This window comes from Lasioglossum baleicum, chromosome 8 (assembly GCF_051020765.1).
Source record: "Lasioglossum baleicum chromosome 8, iyLasBale1, whole genome shotgun sequence".
In the NCBI taxonomy this organism is placed as follows: Eukaryota; Metazoa; Arthropoda; class Insecta; order Hymenoptera; family Halictidae; genus Lasioglossum; species Lasioglossum baleicum.
The window spans coordinates 11875162-11891276 of NC_134936.1; the positions used below are offsets into that span (position 1 = coordinate 11875162).

The window sequence follows — 16115 nt, forward strand, 5'->3', positions numbered from 1 at the left end:
GAGAAATTTCCAAGACTATAATACTTTAATGGGCAAAGAGGGCTAAGTTTGCAAACATAACTTTCTTTCGTGACAATGAGATCGTCTTACCTGCGTCAGAAGCTTCGCATTCACGGTAAACACGTTTGCAGAGAATTTAATGTCCCGATGCTGAATTTGTCGTGCAAAATACGTCAACTGCAATAATGTAACAGATAATCTCTCTGCAAATTGTTACTATAACACTGTTAGGATAAGACTGCGGATCTTTGCGTGTTTACAGAATGTTCAACTAACACGAGACTTTTAATAGAATTTTCTTTTAAATTATGAGAACAATAATATGTTTACGAGAAGAGGAATTAGCACATAGATCCACAGAATAGTTATAATTACCAATTACCTCACGCCTAACAGTGGAATCGGTGCAATCGGCAGCGACTTGGTGAACGGTGGTAGTAATTTCCTTCGCTTCGTTGGTCGCCGTCTCGCAAACGTAGATCGACAGAATAAATTTTAATCCCGAATACATGGCGAACAGAAAAGACATGAAGCGGTCTGCGAAATCACTCACACCACGTATATTATGTTTTGACATCCATTGCATGACAAAATACAGATTTGTCGTGATTGTACAAAAAGTGGATATCGTAAAAATTATAATCGTCTCGCGAAACGCATCATTCAGCACCTCAACGGTGTCGCCGACTTCCTGGTGCAATTCTTCACAATGTTTCACGTGCATCAACAACAGGGTGTTCTGCCCATACAACAGAGAGTCCGTTCGTAAAAATTCTGGACGATAATTCATTAATGGATTGTTCAACTGCTTCAAACGTTCATTAACTTTCTTGAAACAAGCGCCTAGAACTCGCACACAATTTACGTAAAACATTTCTCCTACAATCGACACACCCCCTACGTACGTAGACCCGATACGTAGGAGCGGGAATATGCTCCACTCAATAGCACAATATACGACAAACGTAGTATAGTAGAGAATGACTATGATGTCCTTCGTGTGAATAAACTTTGCCAAATCATTAAAGTCCTGCCGCGTTAAAATGCGCGTGATTTTCAACATCTTCTGAAGCACATTCAGTCTTTTGTGTGTCGTAGCATACGTCGTGAAAATTAAGATGGCCACCGCCAAAAACTGAAGGATCATGGAAACGTACTTCAACCGGCTGAGAAAAACGTTCATAGAATATGCTGAGTGTGCTTCGTACACCACAAAGGCTACATACGCGAACGTCGTGATCGTTGAAACAGCGAATCGTGTCTTCGAAAATAGATAAGTCTGCGAGTTATACTTAAAAGGAAATAATCCAGCGATAGACGAACAGGTGATGTTAAAATACATCAGCGATCTCATGTCTTTGACAGGCCATGGCGACCATAAGTCAGAGTTCTCTGAATTTACCATTCTCGTTGGATGTCTAGTCATATTTTTGCTATTTTATCTTTCAACAGTAATACAAATTTTATGCGACGCGAGGAAATTTCTTTGTAGCAACTGGTTCAAGTGAACGCAATTGAAGAACTGTCTCGTGAACGCGCGCGTTTTATGAGATAAAGATCTGAAATTCATTGTCGTAATGTAACGTTGACTTGGATTAATGATCGCCGGTTTATTTTCGGGTTAATCGAAAATGAAAGCGATGTTGGAAACATTTTGTAATTTCATTGCTCTCATTCAATGTCAGTCTAACGTGTTACTTCTTGTTTTAGATAACTGAAAACTAATGAAATTGCCATTTTCTGTCTAGATCCTTATCCGTTCTACAATGCGGATCTTGCGCGTTCGCAACGGGTGCATAAAATATCGAACTGCGACAATGACAGAGCAATTTAATCCTTAATTGCAATTGCAAAATGCAGCAAATCAACATTCTTCTTTTATTATTGATCTGGCAAATTAAATTCCAGTTACCAAAGGAAGTGCAGGATGTACGTCAGCGAAACTTTCCACACAATAAGGAACGTTCACAATCTCGAGTAGGATGTCAGGGCCATCAACATTAGTATAGATCCGTCCAGCGAAACGAAGAATATCTCGGACGTTGCTTCCACGATGGAGTCATTCGAGTCTGAAAAGTTGACCGCGAACATCATGTAGATATCGAATGCCAATTGAAGACAGCCCAAGAACGCAGCGATTGTGAGTTGTGGGCTGTTTATTCTTATTTTATGCTTTACTCGTATTGATCACGTTCACACAAAAACCAAACGTGTAAATGAACTATCAAAAGTTCTACGGACTCGCGAAACAGTGTTGATCATGGAGACTGTTCGCCGGAGCAATTGTCGCCAAGCATGAATTGAAATAGTATCATGGTGTACATCAAAATTGACCCAACAAGCTGCAAAAATAATCCATCAGCCAATAATGACCTCACCTTCCATCCAGCTACAAATATCAATTATAAAAGGAGCTTTCAGTGTGAGATCAGATAATTCATTTAAATGAGATATTTCCAGGACTATAATACTTTAACAGGCAAAGAGAGGATTATGTATTCAAACATAACTTTCTTTCTTGACAATGAAATCGTCTTACCTGCGTCAGAAGCTTCGCATTCACGGTAAACACGTTTGCAGAGAATTTAATGTCCCGATGCTGAATTTGTCGTGCAAAATATGTCAACTGCAATAATGTAACAGATAATGATTACTATAACACTGTTACGATAAGACTGAAAATTATTTTGTAATAGCCCAATCCTTTCCGAATAAAAAAAGAAGTAGTTCAATCGGACAAACAGTTCCCGAGATAAAAATTCATAAGTGTGGCTCGTTTTCGCCGAAATGGGAAAAAATTGAAAACATTGAATGCCTGCAATTTCTAAAAAAATTCGTAACCGGCCAAAGTGATGACTCAAACCCCCCTAATTACACATGTACGACAACATATTTCATTTAGGACAAAATCGACGATGGTGCCTGCACAAAGTGATCGATTTGGCATGGAATGACCCACAGAAATTTGCACATAGATCTAGAGAATAGTTATAATTACTAATTACCTCACGCCTGACAGTGGAATCGGTGCAATCGGCAGCGACTTTGTGAACGGTGGTAGTAATTTCCTTCGCTTCGTTGGTCGCTGTCTCGCAAACGTAGATCACCAGAATCAATTTTACTGCCGTATACATCGCGAACAGAAAATACAAGAAGCGTTCTGCGAAGTCACTAAAACCTGCTACATCATTCTTCGACATCCATTGCATGGCAAAATACACATTTAACGTGATCGTAGAAAAAGTGGATGTCGTAAAAATTATAATCGTCGCGCGAAACGCATAATTCAGCACATCAACAGTGTCGCTGACTTCCTGGTGCAATTCTTCACAGTGTTTCACGTGCATCAATAACAGGATGTTCTGCCCATGCAACAGAGAATCCTTTCGTAAGAATTCTGGACGATAATTCATCAAGGGATTGTTCAATTGCTTCAAACGTTCATTAACTTTCTTGAAACAAGCACCTAGAACTCGCACACAATTTACATAGAACATTTCTCCTGCAATAGACACACCTTCTACGTACATGGACCCGATATGTAGTACCGGGTTTACACTCCATTTAGTTGCATAATATACGACAAACATAGTATAGTAGAGGACGACTATGATGTCCTTCGTGTGAACAAACTTCGCCAAATCGTTGAAGTCCTGGCGTGTTAAAATGCGCGCGAGTTTCAACATCTTCTGAAGCATATTCAGTCTTCCGTGTGTAGTAGCATACGTCGCGAAAATTGAGATGGCCAACCTCAAAAAATGGAGGTTCGCATGAACGAACTTCAATCGGTTCCGAATGATGTTCATAGAATATATTGCGTATACTATGTACCCCAGAAAGGCTATATACGCGATAATCAAGATCGTTGAGACAGCGAACCGTATCTTCGAAAATAAGTAAGTTTGTGAGTTATACTTGAAAGGAAATAATCCAGCGATAGACGAACAGGTGATGTTAAAATACATCAGCGATCTCATGTCTTTCACAGGCCATGGCGGCCATAAATCAGAGTTCTCTGAATTTACCATTCTCGTTTGATGTCTAGTCATATTTTTACTATTTTATCATGGAACAGCAACACAAATTTTATGCGACGCGAGGCAATTTCTTTGTAGCAACTTGATCAAGTGAACGCAATTGAAGAACTGACTCGTGAACGCGCGCATTTTATGAGATAAAGATCTGAAATTCATTGTCATAATGTAACGTTGACTTGGATTAATGAATTGGCGGGTTATTTTCGAGTTAATCTAGAGTAAAAGCGATGTTGGAAATATTTTGTAATTTCATTCCGGAAGTTTAATGTCAGTTTAACGTGTTACTTCTTCTTTTAGATAGCTGAAAACTGATGAAACTGCCATTTTCTGTCTAGATCTTTATCCGTTCTGCAATGCAGATCTTGCGCGTTTTCAACGGGTGCATAAAATATGGAACTGCAACAATGACAGATCAATTTAATCCTTAATTGCAATTGAAAAATGCAACAATCTAATGAATATTCTTTATTATCGAACTGTCAAATTACTGTTTGGAACATCATGAAAAATTTGAATTTTCGAATAAGAATTACATGAACAATGATAGTCAAAGCATCGTTCAAGTGAACCAACCACTCAAAATAGCATTACCTTAGGAAAGCTCTTCGACAGTGGCACTAATACTCGGGGCAATTGGACTTCATTAGAAATTGGAAGAGTATCATAATGTACATTAAAATTCCATTCAGGACCTGAAAATAAATCACTGTGGTTAGAATCTGTATCTATAAGCATACATTATGACTGATCCAATCATGGGATAATCGGACCTGCGACAGAAGCTTCCCATTGATCTTAAAAGCACCCGTGGTGATTGCATTATCCCTATGCGCAACTTGCAGAGCAAAATACCTCAACTGCAACAGTGTAATCGTTAATTTCTCAATGAATACTTATCAGTAGATTGCTGAGATTTTTATGAAAAAATATATAAAAAGAACTTTTTAAAAACCACGCTTATATTAAAATGCACTAAAAAGGAGAAAATAATTTTGTTTAGATATTAATGACTATAAATGGAAACGTGGAGCGCTAAACTATATTGACGTAATCTTCGTGGGCGCTGCACGCTTTCATTTATATATATACTCACTAATATCTAAAAAAATTATTTTCTTCTTTTCAATTCATTTTCGTATAAGTGCGGTTTTAAAAAAGTTTTTTTTCATATATTTTTTTATTTTCTACTTTTTAATCTTTTTTAAATGGAACGCAAGATATAGTAATACTGGTATGAAATAGTAAGATATAGAAACGCAAGATATGGAAATATGCGAGAAAAAATGAGGGGTAGACTCCGAGAAACGACGTCTCTTGATGGAGTCCGAAATTGTCCGAAATGGCACTGAATGAACGGAACACCAGGTGTAGTGGGGATGAGTCAGAGTGGGAACGCGTAGTGGAGTAGGGAGCGTTGGCGCGCGGAGTGGGGATCACTGAACGCGATAACGTACTACCGAGCTTCGCGCGACAAGGTGTGACGGTTAATATTAAAAATTTTTTTCTCCTAAACGCACAGTTTTCTTTTTTAATTTGTTTTTTAATATTGCACTTTCATGCAGTTCTGAGCTATGTTTAAAGTTTCAAGTCTCTAGCTCATCGGGAAGTGGTTTAAATAAAATAAAGTAAAATAAAAATTGTCTGACTTGCAAGACATACTAGCTGGACATTTATTTCCTTTCTAAATAATTCTTTGCATGGAGATCATCAATCTAATCAAGATTACCAATTACCTCACGCTTGACTATGTCGTCCCTGCAATTATTAGCAAGATCATGAATCGTGGTATTGATTTCCTTAGCATGACCCATCGCAGTCTCGCAGACCCAAACCAGCAACACGAACCTCGACAACCTTATGAATACATACAAAAAATACTCGTACTGTGAATAGACGTTGATAGTCAGTTCAGTTGCGCTGATCTTAAGCATATACGTGTACAGATCAAACGTCACCAAAACAAACGTGGCAGCCGTAACAGTAATATTAATCGAGCGAGACGATTTATTTAGGTGATCGACAGCGTTGCTAATTTCGTCGTGCACATCTTCATAATATTTCACCTTCATCAACAACATTGCACTCTGTCTACGTGATTCATGTTCCTCTGTCATTTCCGATTGGTCATTCGTCGAAGATGCTCTCAACCGTTTCAGACTATCGTTGACTTTCTTGAAGCATACTCCCAAAACCAAAGTGCAGTTACAGTAGAATAAGACTCCTTCAGACGATGCCATCTGAATGATCAAGTTAACGTTGCGTCGTACAAAAGGAATGTTCTGCTTGTTCGCGAAGTATATCGGTAGATATAGCAGGTGACAAAGGAAGTGCAGAATGTACGTCAAGTGTAGAACTTTCGCCATGTCATTGAAATCCTGCGGTGATAAAATCCGCGAAACTTTGGACACGCTTTGGAGCATGAACAATCGCGAGTAGGAGGTCAGAAACATTAACACTGGTATAGATCCGTCCAACAAAGCGAAGAAGTTCTCGGGCATCGTTTCCGTGATGGAGTTATTCGGGTCTGAGAAGTTGACCGAATACAACACGTAGATTTGGAAAGCCAAATGGAAACAGCCCACGAACGCTGCGATTGCGAGTCGTATCTTGGAGATCTCGTACTTTTTATTTTTATATTTGTATGGAAAAAATCCGAACAATTTCGAGCAGAATACGCTGGGAGACATCAGGGATTCGAAGTCCCATGCGTGACACGGTAGCCATCGCTTGTATCCTTTGGGCTTTTCGGCTCTCGTGGAACAACTGATCATTGTTGAATAGTTTATTTTTCTCACGGTTCGATAATTTATTGTTTATAAGTGACACTTTGCACATTGCTCTACATTACTCTTCCACATCCGGCTCGAGCGAACGTTCTTCGGAAACTAAATGATTAGCAGGTACGTCGACAATGGACACATTTGCGGTGACACATAATTTCTTAAAGTGATCATCTGAAAGGTGAATGTCATAATGTCACGTGGGAAATGAAATGGCACTTGCGGACAGTTGAGGATAATAAAACAGGAATTTCCTTTTTAGATCTAGATATTTATTTCTTATTACGTTGCGGATTTCATAAGTTCATGACAGCGAATAGATAAAAAATGGAACTGCGAAATAGTAAGACCAATTCAACGCTTGATTGTAAGTGGAAAGTGGAAAAGCTCCATTAATATCCATGACTAGCCGCGGATCTTTGTGCATTTATGAAGAAATTGGTTGTGCGAAATATGAAACAGTAAAAGATTTCAAAAATTCAAGAACGTAGTTTTTAATGTAACAAAGTCGTTAAGGGATGGAATCAATTTTTATGTTATTTCTGCTTCCCACAATCAATGCAAAACATTTTTATTTTCCATAAAGATCGGAAGTCTATTCATGACAATCGAGATCATTCAATTCATGATAAGTTTAAGAAAATGCGTCGAACGTGACGCCAGCAGTTAGTTAACGCAGTTGGAGCCCATTATAAATTGGAAGAGTATGATAATGTACATTGCAATTCCATTAAGAACCTGAAAGTAAATCACTGTGGTTAGAATCTGTATCTATAAGCATACATTATGACTGATCTAATAAATGGGATGATCGGACCTGCGAAAGAAGCTTCCCATTGATCTTAAAAGCACTCGTGGTGATTGCATTATCTCGATGCACAACTTGCAGAGCAAAATACTTCAACTGCAACAGTGTAATTGTTAATCGTTGAATAAATATCAGTAGACTGCGGATTTTTATGGAAAATAAAAATAGTTTGACTTGCAAGACATAGTAGCTGGTCATTTATTTTGTTTCTAAACAATTATTTGCATAGAGATCCTCAGTCTGATCACGATTACAAATTACCTCACGCATGACGGCGTCGTCCCTGCAGTGATTAGCAAGATCATGAATCGTGGTATGGATTTCCTTAGCATGATCCATCGCAATCTCGCAGACCCAAACCAGCAACACGAACCTCGAGATCCTTAATATTACAAATGAAAAATACTCGAACTGCACATAAACGTTGATAGGCAGTCCACCAGAAACGGTAATCCACTGCATTACCGTATATAAATCAAACGTAGCCAAAACAAACGTGCAAACCGTAAAATTAATGTTAACCGCCCGAGACGTTTTATTCAGGTGATCCACAGCGTCGCTAATTTTGTCGTGCACATCTTCATAATATTTCACCTTCATCAACAACATGACCCTCTGTCTCCGTGACTCTTGCTCCTCTGTCAATTCCGATTGGTCATTCGTCGAAGATGCTCTCAACCGTTTCAGACTTTCGTTGACTTTCTTGAAGCATGCCCCCAAAACGCACACGCAGTTCAAGCAGAACAACATTCCCTCGGATGCCGCCATCGAAATCACCAAGCTAATGTAACGTTCTGTTAAAGAGACAGTATGCGTGTCTCGGTAAATCAACGGTATATATGCTACGTGGTGAAGAAAGTTCAGAATGTGCGTCAGGTGTAGCAATTTCGCCATGTCGTTGAAGTCCTGCGGCGACAAAATCCGCGAAACTTTGGTCAAACTTTGCAACATGACCAATCTCGAGTAGGAGGCCAGGAACATTAACAATGGTATAAATCCGTCCAACAAGATGAAAAAGTTATCGGTTATCGTTTCCGTGATGGAATGATTCCGTTCTGAGAAGTTGACCGCGTAAAACATGTAGATTAGGAAAGCCAAATGGAGACAGGCAAAGAAGGTTGCGAAAGCGAGTCGTATCTTGGACATCACGTACTCATTATTTCTATATTTGTAAGGAAAAAATCCAAACAATTTCAACCAAAATACGCTGGGATACATCAGGGATTCGAAGTCCCATGCGCGACACGGCAGCCATTGCTTGTGGCCCTCAGAATTTCTGTTTCTCGTCGAATCGCAGACCATATTGCTCAATAATTTTTAATTCATTAGTTAAACGCGATTGTATGTAATACTGCACAATTCTTTCTCACGGTATGATAATTTTTAATGTTTATAAGCGACAAAAACACTTCACGTTTTTCTACATTACTTTTCTACAGCCGGCTCGAGCGACCATGTCTCGGAAACTGAATAGTTAGTAGCTACTTCAGTAACATTCGTAATGACATATACTTTCTTAAAATGATCATCTGCAAGATAAATGTCATAATGTAACGTGGAAATGAAATGGCAGTTGCGATTAACAAAACAGCAATTTCCTTTTTAGGTCTAGATGTTTATTTGTTACTACGCCGCGGTTTTTATGAGTTCCTGATAATAAATGGATGAAAATGGAATTGCAAGAATGTTTGTGCAGTTCAACCCATAATTGCAAGTGGAAAATAGAACAGCTCCATTAATATTCATGATAATCGAGATCGATCAAGTGAACCGGCCTCACAAAGTAGCAGACATTAGGAAATTAGTTAGTGCAGTTGGAGCTCATTAAAAATTGGAAGAGTATCATGATGTACATTGCAATTCCATTCAGAACCTGAAAATAAATCACTGTGGTTAGAATCTGTATCTACAAGCATACATTATGACTGATCCAATAAATGAGATAATCGGACCTGCGAAAGAAGCTTCCCATTGACCTTAAAGGCACACGTGGTGATTGCATTATCTCGATGCACAACTTGCAGAGCAAAATACTTCAACTGCAACAGTGTAATTGTTAATCGTTGAATGAATGTCAGTGGACTGCTGAGATTTTTGTGGAAAATAACAATAGTTTGACTTGCAGGCATTCTAGCTGGACAATTACACTCTCCAACACCAAATTTGTTCCACAATTACTGTTGGGAGTTTCTTATAGACCCTATAATATAGAGTTAATTGCGCTGATTCTGAATCTGCCCTTAATTTTTTTCCCAGACGCACAATTTTTAAGAAACATGGCCTTGAAAAAAAAAACATATTTTTAAACTTTAAACAAATATTGTGGTGTTATTATGAAAGATATTGTTCTTTACAGAAAAAGATTCTCTCTGTAGACTTTCCCGAATTCCTATTATCCAATATTAATACATTATGATTTGTGTAGTTGGAATCAGCGCGAAAAACTATAAGATCCACCCAACAGTATATTGGGAACATAAAAAAACTTTAAATTTGTTGGACAGTGTTATTTGCATAGAGATCCTCGGTCTGATCACGATTACAAATTACCTCACGCTTAACGGTGTCGTCCCTGCAGTGATTAGCAAGATCATGAATCGTGGTATTGATTTCCTTAGCATGATCCATCGCTGTCTCGCAGACCCAAACCAGCAACGCGAACCTCGAGAACCTTAATATTACAAATGAAAAATACTCATACTGCCAATAGACGTAGATAGACTGTCCATTAGTAGCGAAGATCCACTGCATGAACGTATATAGATCAAACGTAACCAAAACAAACGTGGCAGCCGTAACAGTAATATTAATCGAGCGAGACGATTTATTTAGGTGATCGACAGCGTCGCTAATTTCGTCGTGCACGCCTTCATAATATTTCACCTTCATCAACAACATAACCCTCTGTCTCCGTGACTCATGCTCCTCTGTCAATTCCGATTGGTCATTCGTCGAAGATTCTGTCAACCGTTTCAGACTTTCGTTGACTTTCTTGAAGCATGCTCCCAAAACGCACACGCAGTTCAAGTAGAACAACATTCCCTCGGATGACGCCGCCGCAATTATCAACTGAATGTAACGTCGTGTTAAAGGGACAGGCTGTTTGTCTCGGTAAACCAACGGTATGTATGATAAGTGGTAGAGGAAATTCAGAATGTGCGTCAGGTGTAGAAACATCGCCATGTCGTTGAAATCCTGCGGCGACAAAATCCGCGAAACTTTGGTCAACCTTTGCAACATGAGCCATCTCGAGTAGGTGGTCAGGATCATTAACACTGGTATAGATCCTTCCAACAAAGCAAAGAAGTTATCGGTCTCCGTCCGCAGGATAGTGACATCCGGGTCGGAGAAGTTGACCGAGTACAACACGTAGATTGCGAAAGCCAAATGGAAACAGGCGAGGAGCGTTGCGAAAGCGAGTCGTGTCTTTGAGATCACGTACTCGTTATTTTTATAATTGTACGGAAAAAATCCGAACAACTTCGAGCAAAACACGCTGGGATACATCAGGGATTGGAAGTCCCATGCGCGACACAGTAGCCATTCCTTGTGGCTCTCGGAATTTCCGGTTCTCGTCGAATCACTGATCATTGCTCAATAATTTTTAATTCTTCGGTAACACGGCGATTCGAGATGCTCCTAGCTGCTTTCTTACTGGCCAACAATTTATCGTGCAAAAATAATACGGATTCTATGTGTTCCAGATTCAGATCAACTAGTTACTATGAGAACACAGACACTATGAGGCAAAGTGATAAAGACTAGAATTTCTTTTCTACCACCAGCTCGGACGAACGTGTTTCGGATACTAAGGTATACTAACGCAACTCGGAAATGTCTATTAAATATCCTAATGCAACGTGAAAATGAAATGCATTTGCGGGCTATTACAGGTGATGCTATCGAAGAACACTTCGTAATTATGTACCCAGCAATTCTATTGCACCGTTTGCAATCGTCAAAATAACTTGCAATTAGTTATTTGACAAGGTACCTAAATAAAAATATGGAAAACAAAGTGTAGGTGGACAATTTTGGAAGAATAATTTTCTCCTTTACATCGTGACATTTATTTATTTCACTATGTTATACATTGTTTTTTTTCTAAAATCATTTAACACCAAATTCGAGAATCACTTGACAATTATTTATCCTGATCCTGACCATCAGAATTGCAGGCGACGTAGTTTAATAAGAATTGGAAAAGTATCAAAATGTACATTACGATTCCGGATATGATCTACAAACGAATATGGACGTACAGATAAATTAGCTGCGGCTTTATTGCTTCACATAATCAATCAATATACTGGCATTACTTTCTCACTAATGATCTTGTCTTACCTGCGATAACAGTTTCCCGTTCATCGCAATTGCTTTCGAGGTGAACGTGTTTTCCCGATGCAACACTTGCAGAGCGAAATACCTCAACTAAAACATTGCAACTGTTGTAATTATTGAATTCTTCCCTGTTCACCTGGGTGCTACTCAAATTATGTTCATTAAATACTATCGTTATCAGACTCCAGAAGTGGTATATGTATAAAGAGTGTAGTTTTATATGTACATACAATTATAAATAGACTGCGGATCTTTATGCATTTATGCCTTATAAAAATGTTCAAAAAATGCTGGAGTATCAAATCCGACATAATTTAATATGATTTTTATTTGTCAAATGCTATTGCGAATGAAAATAGGATTTTATTTGGTCCCACTTTCTTGAACTTTGTCTACAAAACTTGAAAATTGCATAAACATCCACCGTCTAATTATAAATAATTGAAAATAGAAAAATTCAAAAATCGTTTCACAAACTTCCAAATTCCACAACCGCATGACGATCCCTAGTCATCATTAATTACCTCACGCCTAACAGCGTTATCGGTGCAGGTGTTGAGACTCTCGTGGATCGTAGTGCCAATTTCCATATCCCGATTCATGGCAGACTCGCAAACCCAAACCATCATGGAGAATTTCCCCATGTAGTACATCGCTGCTCCAAGATATGGAATGTACCAAATCCGTTTGTGTAGACTCATCCATATTCCGGCGCCGTACCACAAAATGGCGAAGTACAAATTGAACGTGACCACGGTGAACGTGACAATCGAAGCCATAATGATTCGTAGGAGAAACGCTTTGTTCAAGTACCGAATGACGTCGCTGGTGTCCTGATGCAGTTGTTCATAGTGTTTCAGCTTCATCAGCAACAGGAAGCTTTGTCCTCGTTGCGGAGACACTGTCGACAACGATGGTTGCTCCTGCACGTTCAGCTTCTTCAGATGCTCATTGATCTTGATGAAGCAGGCTCTGATGACGTACACGCAGTTCACGTAGTTCATGTCTATGGCGAAGTACACTGTCAACACGTACATTATTGTCAAAGTGGACACGGTGACGAGGTTTAATCCAAAGTAACAGTTCGGTAGGTGTGATAGAACGAGAATCAGGCCAATTATGTCCTTCGTGTGAACAAACTTCGCCATGTCGCAGAAATCCTGTTGCGACAGCATTCGCGACAGTTTCGTCAGTTTGCCCAGCAAGATGAATTTTTGGTACGACAAGGCATACACCACCAGCAGCATCAATCCTTCCGACACGAGAAAAAAGTTCATGTCCATCAATTCCACCGTTCTGTCCTCCAAGTTCACGTTCAAGTTGTAAAGCGAGAAACACACTCCGCATACGTAGATTATCTGCGTGATCAATGAGACAACGAAACGACTTTTCGAGAACACGAACGCTCCAGGCTTGTACTTGAACGGAAAAAATCCAAGACACAGAGATATCAGGATGTTAGGGTACATCAACGACGCGACGTCCGTCGCTTGAAATAGCCGCCATGACCTGCGGCTCTTCGTGTCCTCGAGCCTAATCGTGCTCACAAACATTGTAGTTTAAATCGTGGTTGAAAAGCGTTACAAGGATCTACGCGTGTTACAGTTCTTCTCCTCGAAGAACGGATCCTGCGACTGATCCACTGTACTCGCCAGCAGACATTTTCTTTTAAACCAGACGCAAACACGTTCAGTCATTATGTGATGAACGTCTGAATAAGTAACGCGAAATTCATGTTCGAGCAGACAGCGACGATTTTATCGAACGCTTTTAGTGGGATGAAATGTCTCTAGTGTGGAGGTATAGTTCTGTAATTGATTTCGAAGCGATACAGTCTGCTTTCACGGAGTTTCTTCAGCAAGGTTTCATCAGGAGGAATTGCAGTAGTATCAGCAGGTAAGTCGTGATGATCCCCGCTATCTGTAAATCAAGGATATAGAGGATCTTTTCTTCAATGAAGGCTTCATGTGACTTACCTTTGTCAGGAGAGTCACGTCTAGCGCTAGCCCTTTTGCTGTCAGCGTGTTGTTTTGCTGAAGAACTTGCATGGAGAATAGCTCCAACTGTGTTTCCAAAAATAAAAACAGAAATTGACTTAGCAGATTTTATCCTGAAGCGGGTGGACTTATTCTTTGCTTCAAGACAAGTTGTAACAACTTATTGAAAAATCAACTTTCGAGATTGACAATTTTTATACACGTTCTTCGAAAGGTTATCAAAATATAATAAAACTTTCAAAAATTTCTATGCAATTGTTCGCGTATTTAAAACAGCGCTCGGATTTATTTACTCGCGACGGCCGAGTTTCGAAGGCTACGCCCCCACGACCCGGCCGCGCGTCTCGCTCCCCGTGGCGGCCCTAGTTCTCCTAGTCGCAGGCGCCACGAATAGCGAGTATGAAACGCGCCTGATGAGCTCCGAACGAGACGGGTGCCCGGGTCGAGGTGGCGTCGCCTTCGAAACTCGGCCGTCGTGAGTAAGTACTCAAAACTCCGTTGCATCTTACCTCGGTGGAAATTTGCTCGTCGAAGGTGATGGCAAGGATCCGATGAATATTGTAGCCGATATCCTTCATCTGATCCTTCACCAACTCGCAGACCACAGCCAGCGCGATCAGTATCACACCATTATAAGCGAGATACTCGATCTTGATCGACCACAGATGCACAATCTTGCCATCAACAGTATTATGTAGCAAATAAGAGTACAAATTAAAAGTGATATCCATGATAGTCAACGCGATGATAACGATGATTTCCAAACCGAAAGTTTCATTCGATGCATCGATGATACTACTGAACTCTATGTGCTGTCTTCTAAGCGTCTTCAGCTCTGAGAGCAACGCAGGATTCTTCTGGGAATGATACACCCTTCTGAGTAGATGAGGCTCGTCGGTAGTTAGACTCGTCTTTAATTTCTCTAGAGACGTGTTAATCCTCCGAAAACACAGGTTCAACACGTACACGCAGTTTATAAACAGTGTGAGCATCACCATGGCCATGAAGAATACATAAAAGCTTATCGAGGTGGATACGATCACCCAAAGGTCTTTTTGCAAGTCAGGAATGTAAGTAAAGAACAGACAGAGTTTCACAATGTCGATAGTGAACATCCATTTCGCCGTGCTGCAGAATTCGTTGGGTGATAACACGCGGGATGCAGTCGAGACCATTCGAAGCAGATGCAGTTTCGATCGGGATGAAACGAAGATTGCCCAGAGACAGACAAGGCCGAAGCAGTAGATACTCGTGTAATGTAACGTGACGTAAGATTCTTTCCATATCATGTCTAGAAACTTCATCCTGTAGCTGACGTATGGACATAGAAGCGTAACAATTATTATCACTAACATGGACGCAATGAAATTCATCTTGGCAAGCTTGTACGAAGACAGATCGGTATTGTAGGGGAAGTATCCGAGAGCGGAGACGATGAAGGTGTATGGCCATATCAACGTTACGAAGTCCGAGATGTACAGCCATGTCCATACTTTGTAGCACGAAACCTTCAAGTATCTTCTTAATGAGTCGAACATTTTTCTATTTGGTCTGTTTAATTAAAATGTCTGTCTTCAGTCTATCACTTCGTGGTGTTGAAGCTCGTTTCAACGGGACACCTTCGATCTGCACCGTTTGCGACTATCGAACGTCTAAGACTAAACACGTATTTGATACTAGACGTAGCAAGGGTATAATATTGGTAATGTACGATCAGTTCGCGACACCACCACACTTCACCCTTTTGAACGAATCTAATAGATCTGCATGCGCTTCACAATGGAGAAACACTTTGCATAATTTGATGGACACTGCGCATAACTGCAATGGACACGACACTATCTTTATATACAGCATCCTTCGACATGACATTTTCCATGGTCGCGTTTGTCATTGTGTTTATAGCGTAAAGCAGGAAAAATAGTGCATGCCACTTCACCGTACACCATGTCGAAGTTTTAGGGAAACGCTTGTCTTCGTAATGAAAACTTAAATAGACAATTCCAAGGAAAGTGGATTTTATTTAAAATGAAACAACTCCCACTGAAAATGATTAATTTCATCGCAGTCTAGCCGACCCAAGTCAGCATCACGGACTTCAAACATGGCGTAGAAGAGAACAGAAAATTTATATTTTTTCTATGGTATAATA

At 39.8% G+C, this 16115-nt stretch overlaps 6 protein-coding genes across 6 annotated transcripts; all 6 read right to left on the reverse strand.

Moving 5' to 3' along the window:
• Nucleotides 1–284: 284 nt before the first annotated feature.
• Nucleotides 285–4646, reverse strand: LOC143211474 (uncharacterized). The gene has a single exon (XM_076429201.1). It carries the CDS (start codon nt 1424–1426, stop codon nt 302–304), a length of 1125 nt encoding a protein of 374 aa, XP_076285316.1. The 5' UTR covers nt 1427–4646; the 3' UTR covers nt 285–301.
• Nucleotides 4647–4935: 289 nt separating this feature from the next.
• LOC143211476 (uncharacterized) lies at nt 4936–6843 on the reverse strand. The gene has a single exon (XM_076429204.1). It carries the CDS (start codon nt 6806–6808, stop codon nt 5750–5752), a length of 1059 nt encoding a protein of 352 aa, XP_076285319.1. The 5' UTR covers nt 6809–6843; the 3' UTR covers nt 4936–5749.
• Nucleotides 6844–7601: 758 nt separating this feature from the next.
• Nucleotides 7602–8927, reverse strand: LOC143211138 (uncharacterized). Its single transcript, XM_076428599.1, has 3 exons — nt 8130–8927; nt 7887–8081; nt 7602–7721 (listed from the first exon to the last, which is right to left on the reverse strand). Exons 1-3 carry the CDS (start codon nt 8925–8927, stop codon nt 7602–7604), a joined length of 1113 nt encoding a protein of 370 aa, XP_076284714.1.
• A 1182-nt stretch (nt 8928–10109) lies between these two features.
• On the reverse strand, nt 10110–11244 carry LOC143211475 (uncharacterized). The gene has a single exon (XM_076429202.1). The coding sequence runs from the start codon at nt 11214–11216 to the stop codon at nt 10113–10115; it is 1104 nt and encodes a 367-aa protein (XP_076285317.1). The 5' UTR covers nt 11217–11244; the 3' UTR covers nt 10110–10112.
• A 180-nt stretch (nt 11245–11424) lies between these two features.
• On the reverse strand, nt 11425–13531 carry LOC143211467 (uncharacterized). The gene is made up of 3 exons (XM_076429194.1): nt 12491–13531; nt 11970–12056; nt 11425–11865 (listed from the first exon to the last, which is right to left on the reverse strand). The coding sequence occupies exons 1-3, from the start codon at nt 13517–13519 to the stop codon at nt 11770–11772; spliced, it is 1212 nt and encodes a 403-aa protein (XP_076285309.1). The 5' UTR covers nt 13520–13531; the 3' UTR covers nt 11425–11769.
• Nucleotides 13532–13759: 228 nt separating this feature from the next.
• Nucleotides 13760–15501, reverse strand: LOC143211471 (uncharacterized). Its single transcript, XM_076429199.1, has 3 exons — nt 14473–15501; nt 13943–14029; nt 13760–13886 (listed from the first exon to the last, which is right to left on the reverse strand). Exons 1-3 carry the CDS (start codon nt 15499–15501, stop codon nt 13821–13823), a joined length of 1182 nt encoding a protein of 393 aa, XP_076285314.1. The 3' UTR covers nt 13760–13820.
• Nucleotides 15502–16115: the final 614 nt, after the last annotated feature.

Bases quoted from the DNA above. Each gene is read 5' to 3' on its own strand.
- LOC143211474 (XM_076429201.1), bottom strand. From the start codon at position 1,426: ATGACTAGACATCCAACGAGAATGGTAAATTCAGAGAACTCTGACTTA.
- LOC143211476 (XM_076429204.1), bottom strand. From the start codon at position 6,808: ATGATCAGTTGTTCCACGAGAGCCGAAAAGCCCAAAGGATACAAGCGA.
- LOC143211138 (XM_076428599.1), bottom strand. From the start codon at position 8,927: ATGGTCTGCGATTCGACGAGAAACAGAAATTCTGAGGGCCACAAGCAA. The intron at 8,082-8,129 runs GTTTGCACGTTT...ACGGTAATGCAG, and splicing joins CGGTTAACATTAATTTTACG to TGGATTACCGTTTCTGGTGG. The intron at 7,722-7,886 runs GTAATTTGTAAT...ACACTGTTGCAG, and splicing joins ACGACGCCGTCATGCGTGAG to TTGAAGTATTTTGCTCTGCA.
- LOC143211475 (XM_076429202.1), bottom strand. From the start codon at position 11,216: ATGATCAGTGATTCGACGAGAACCGGAAATTCCGAGAGCCACAAGGAA.
- LOC143211467 (XM_076429194.1), bottom strand. From the start codon at position 13,519: ATGTTTGTGAGCACGATTAGGCTCGAGGACACGAAGAGCCGCAGGTCA. The intron at 12,057-12,490 runs GTAATTAATGAT...GCAATGTTTTAG, and splicing joins ATAACGCTGTTAGGCGTGAG to TTGAGGTATTTCGCTCTGCA. The intron at 11,866-11,969 runs GTAAGACAAGAT...ATTCGTTTGTAG, and splicing joins ACGGGAAACTGTTATCGCAG to ATCATATCCGGAATCGTAAT.
- LOC143211471 (XM_076429199.1), bottom strand. From the start codon at position 15,501: ATGTTCGACTCATTAAGAAGATACTTGAAGGTTTCGTGCTACAAAGTA. The intron at 14,030-14,472 runs GTAAGATGCAAC...TTGGAAACACAG, and splicing joins ACGAGCAAATTTCCACCGAG to TTGGAGCTATTCTCCATGCA. The intron at 13,887-13,942 runs GTAAGTCACATG...CTTGATTTACAG, and splicing joins ACGTGACTCTCCTGACAAAG to ATAGCGGGGATCATCACGAC.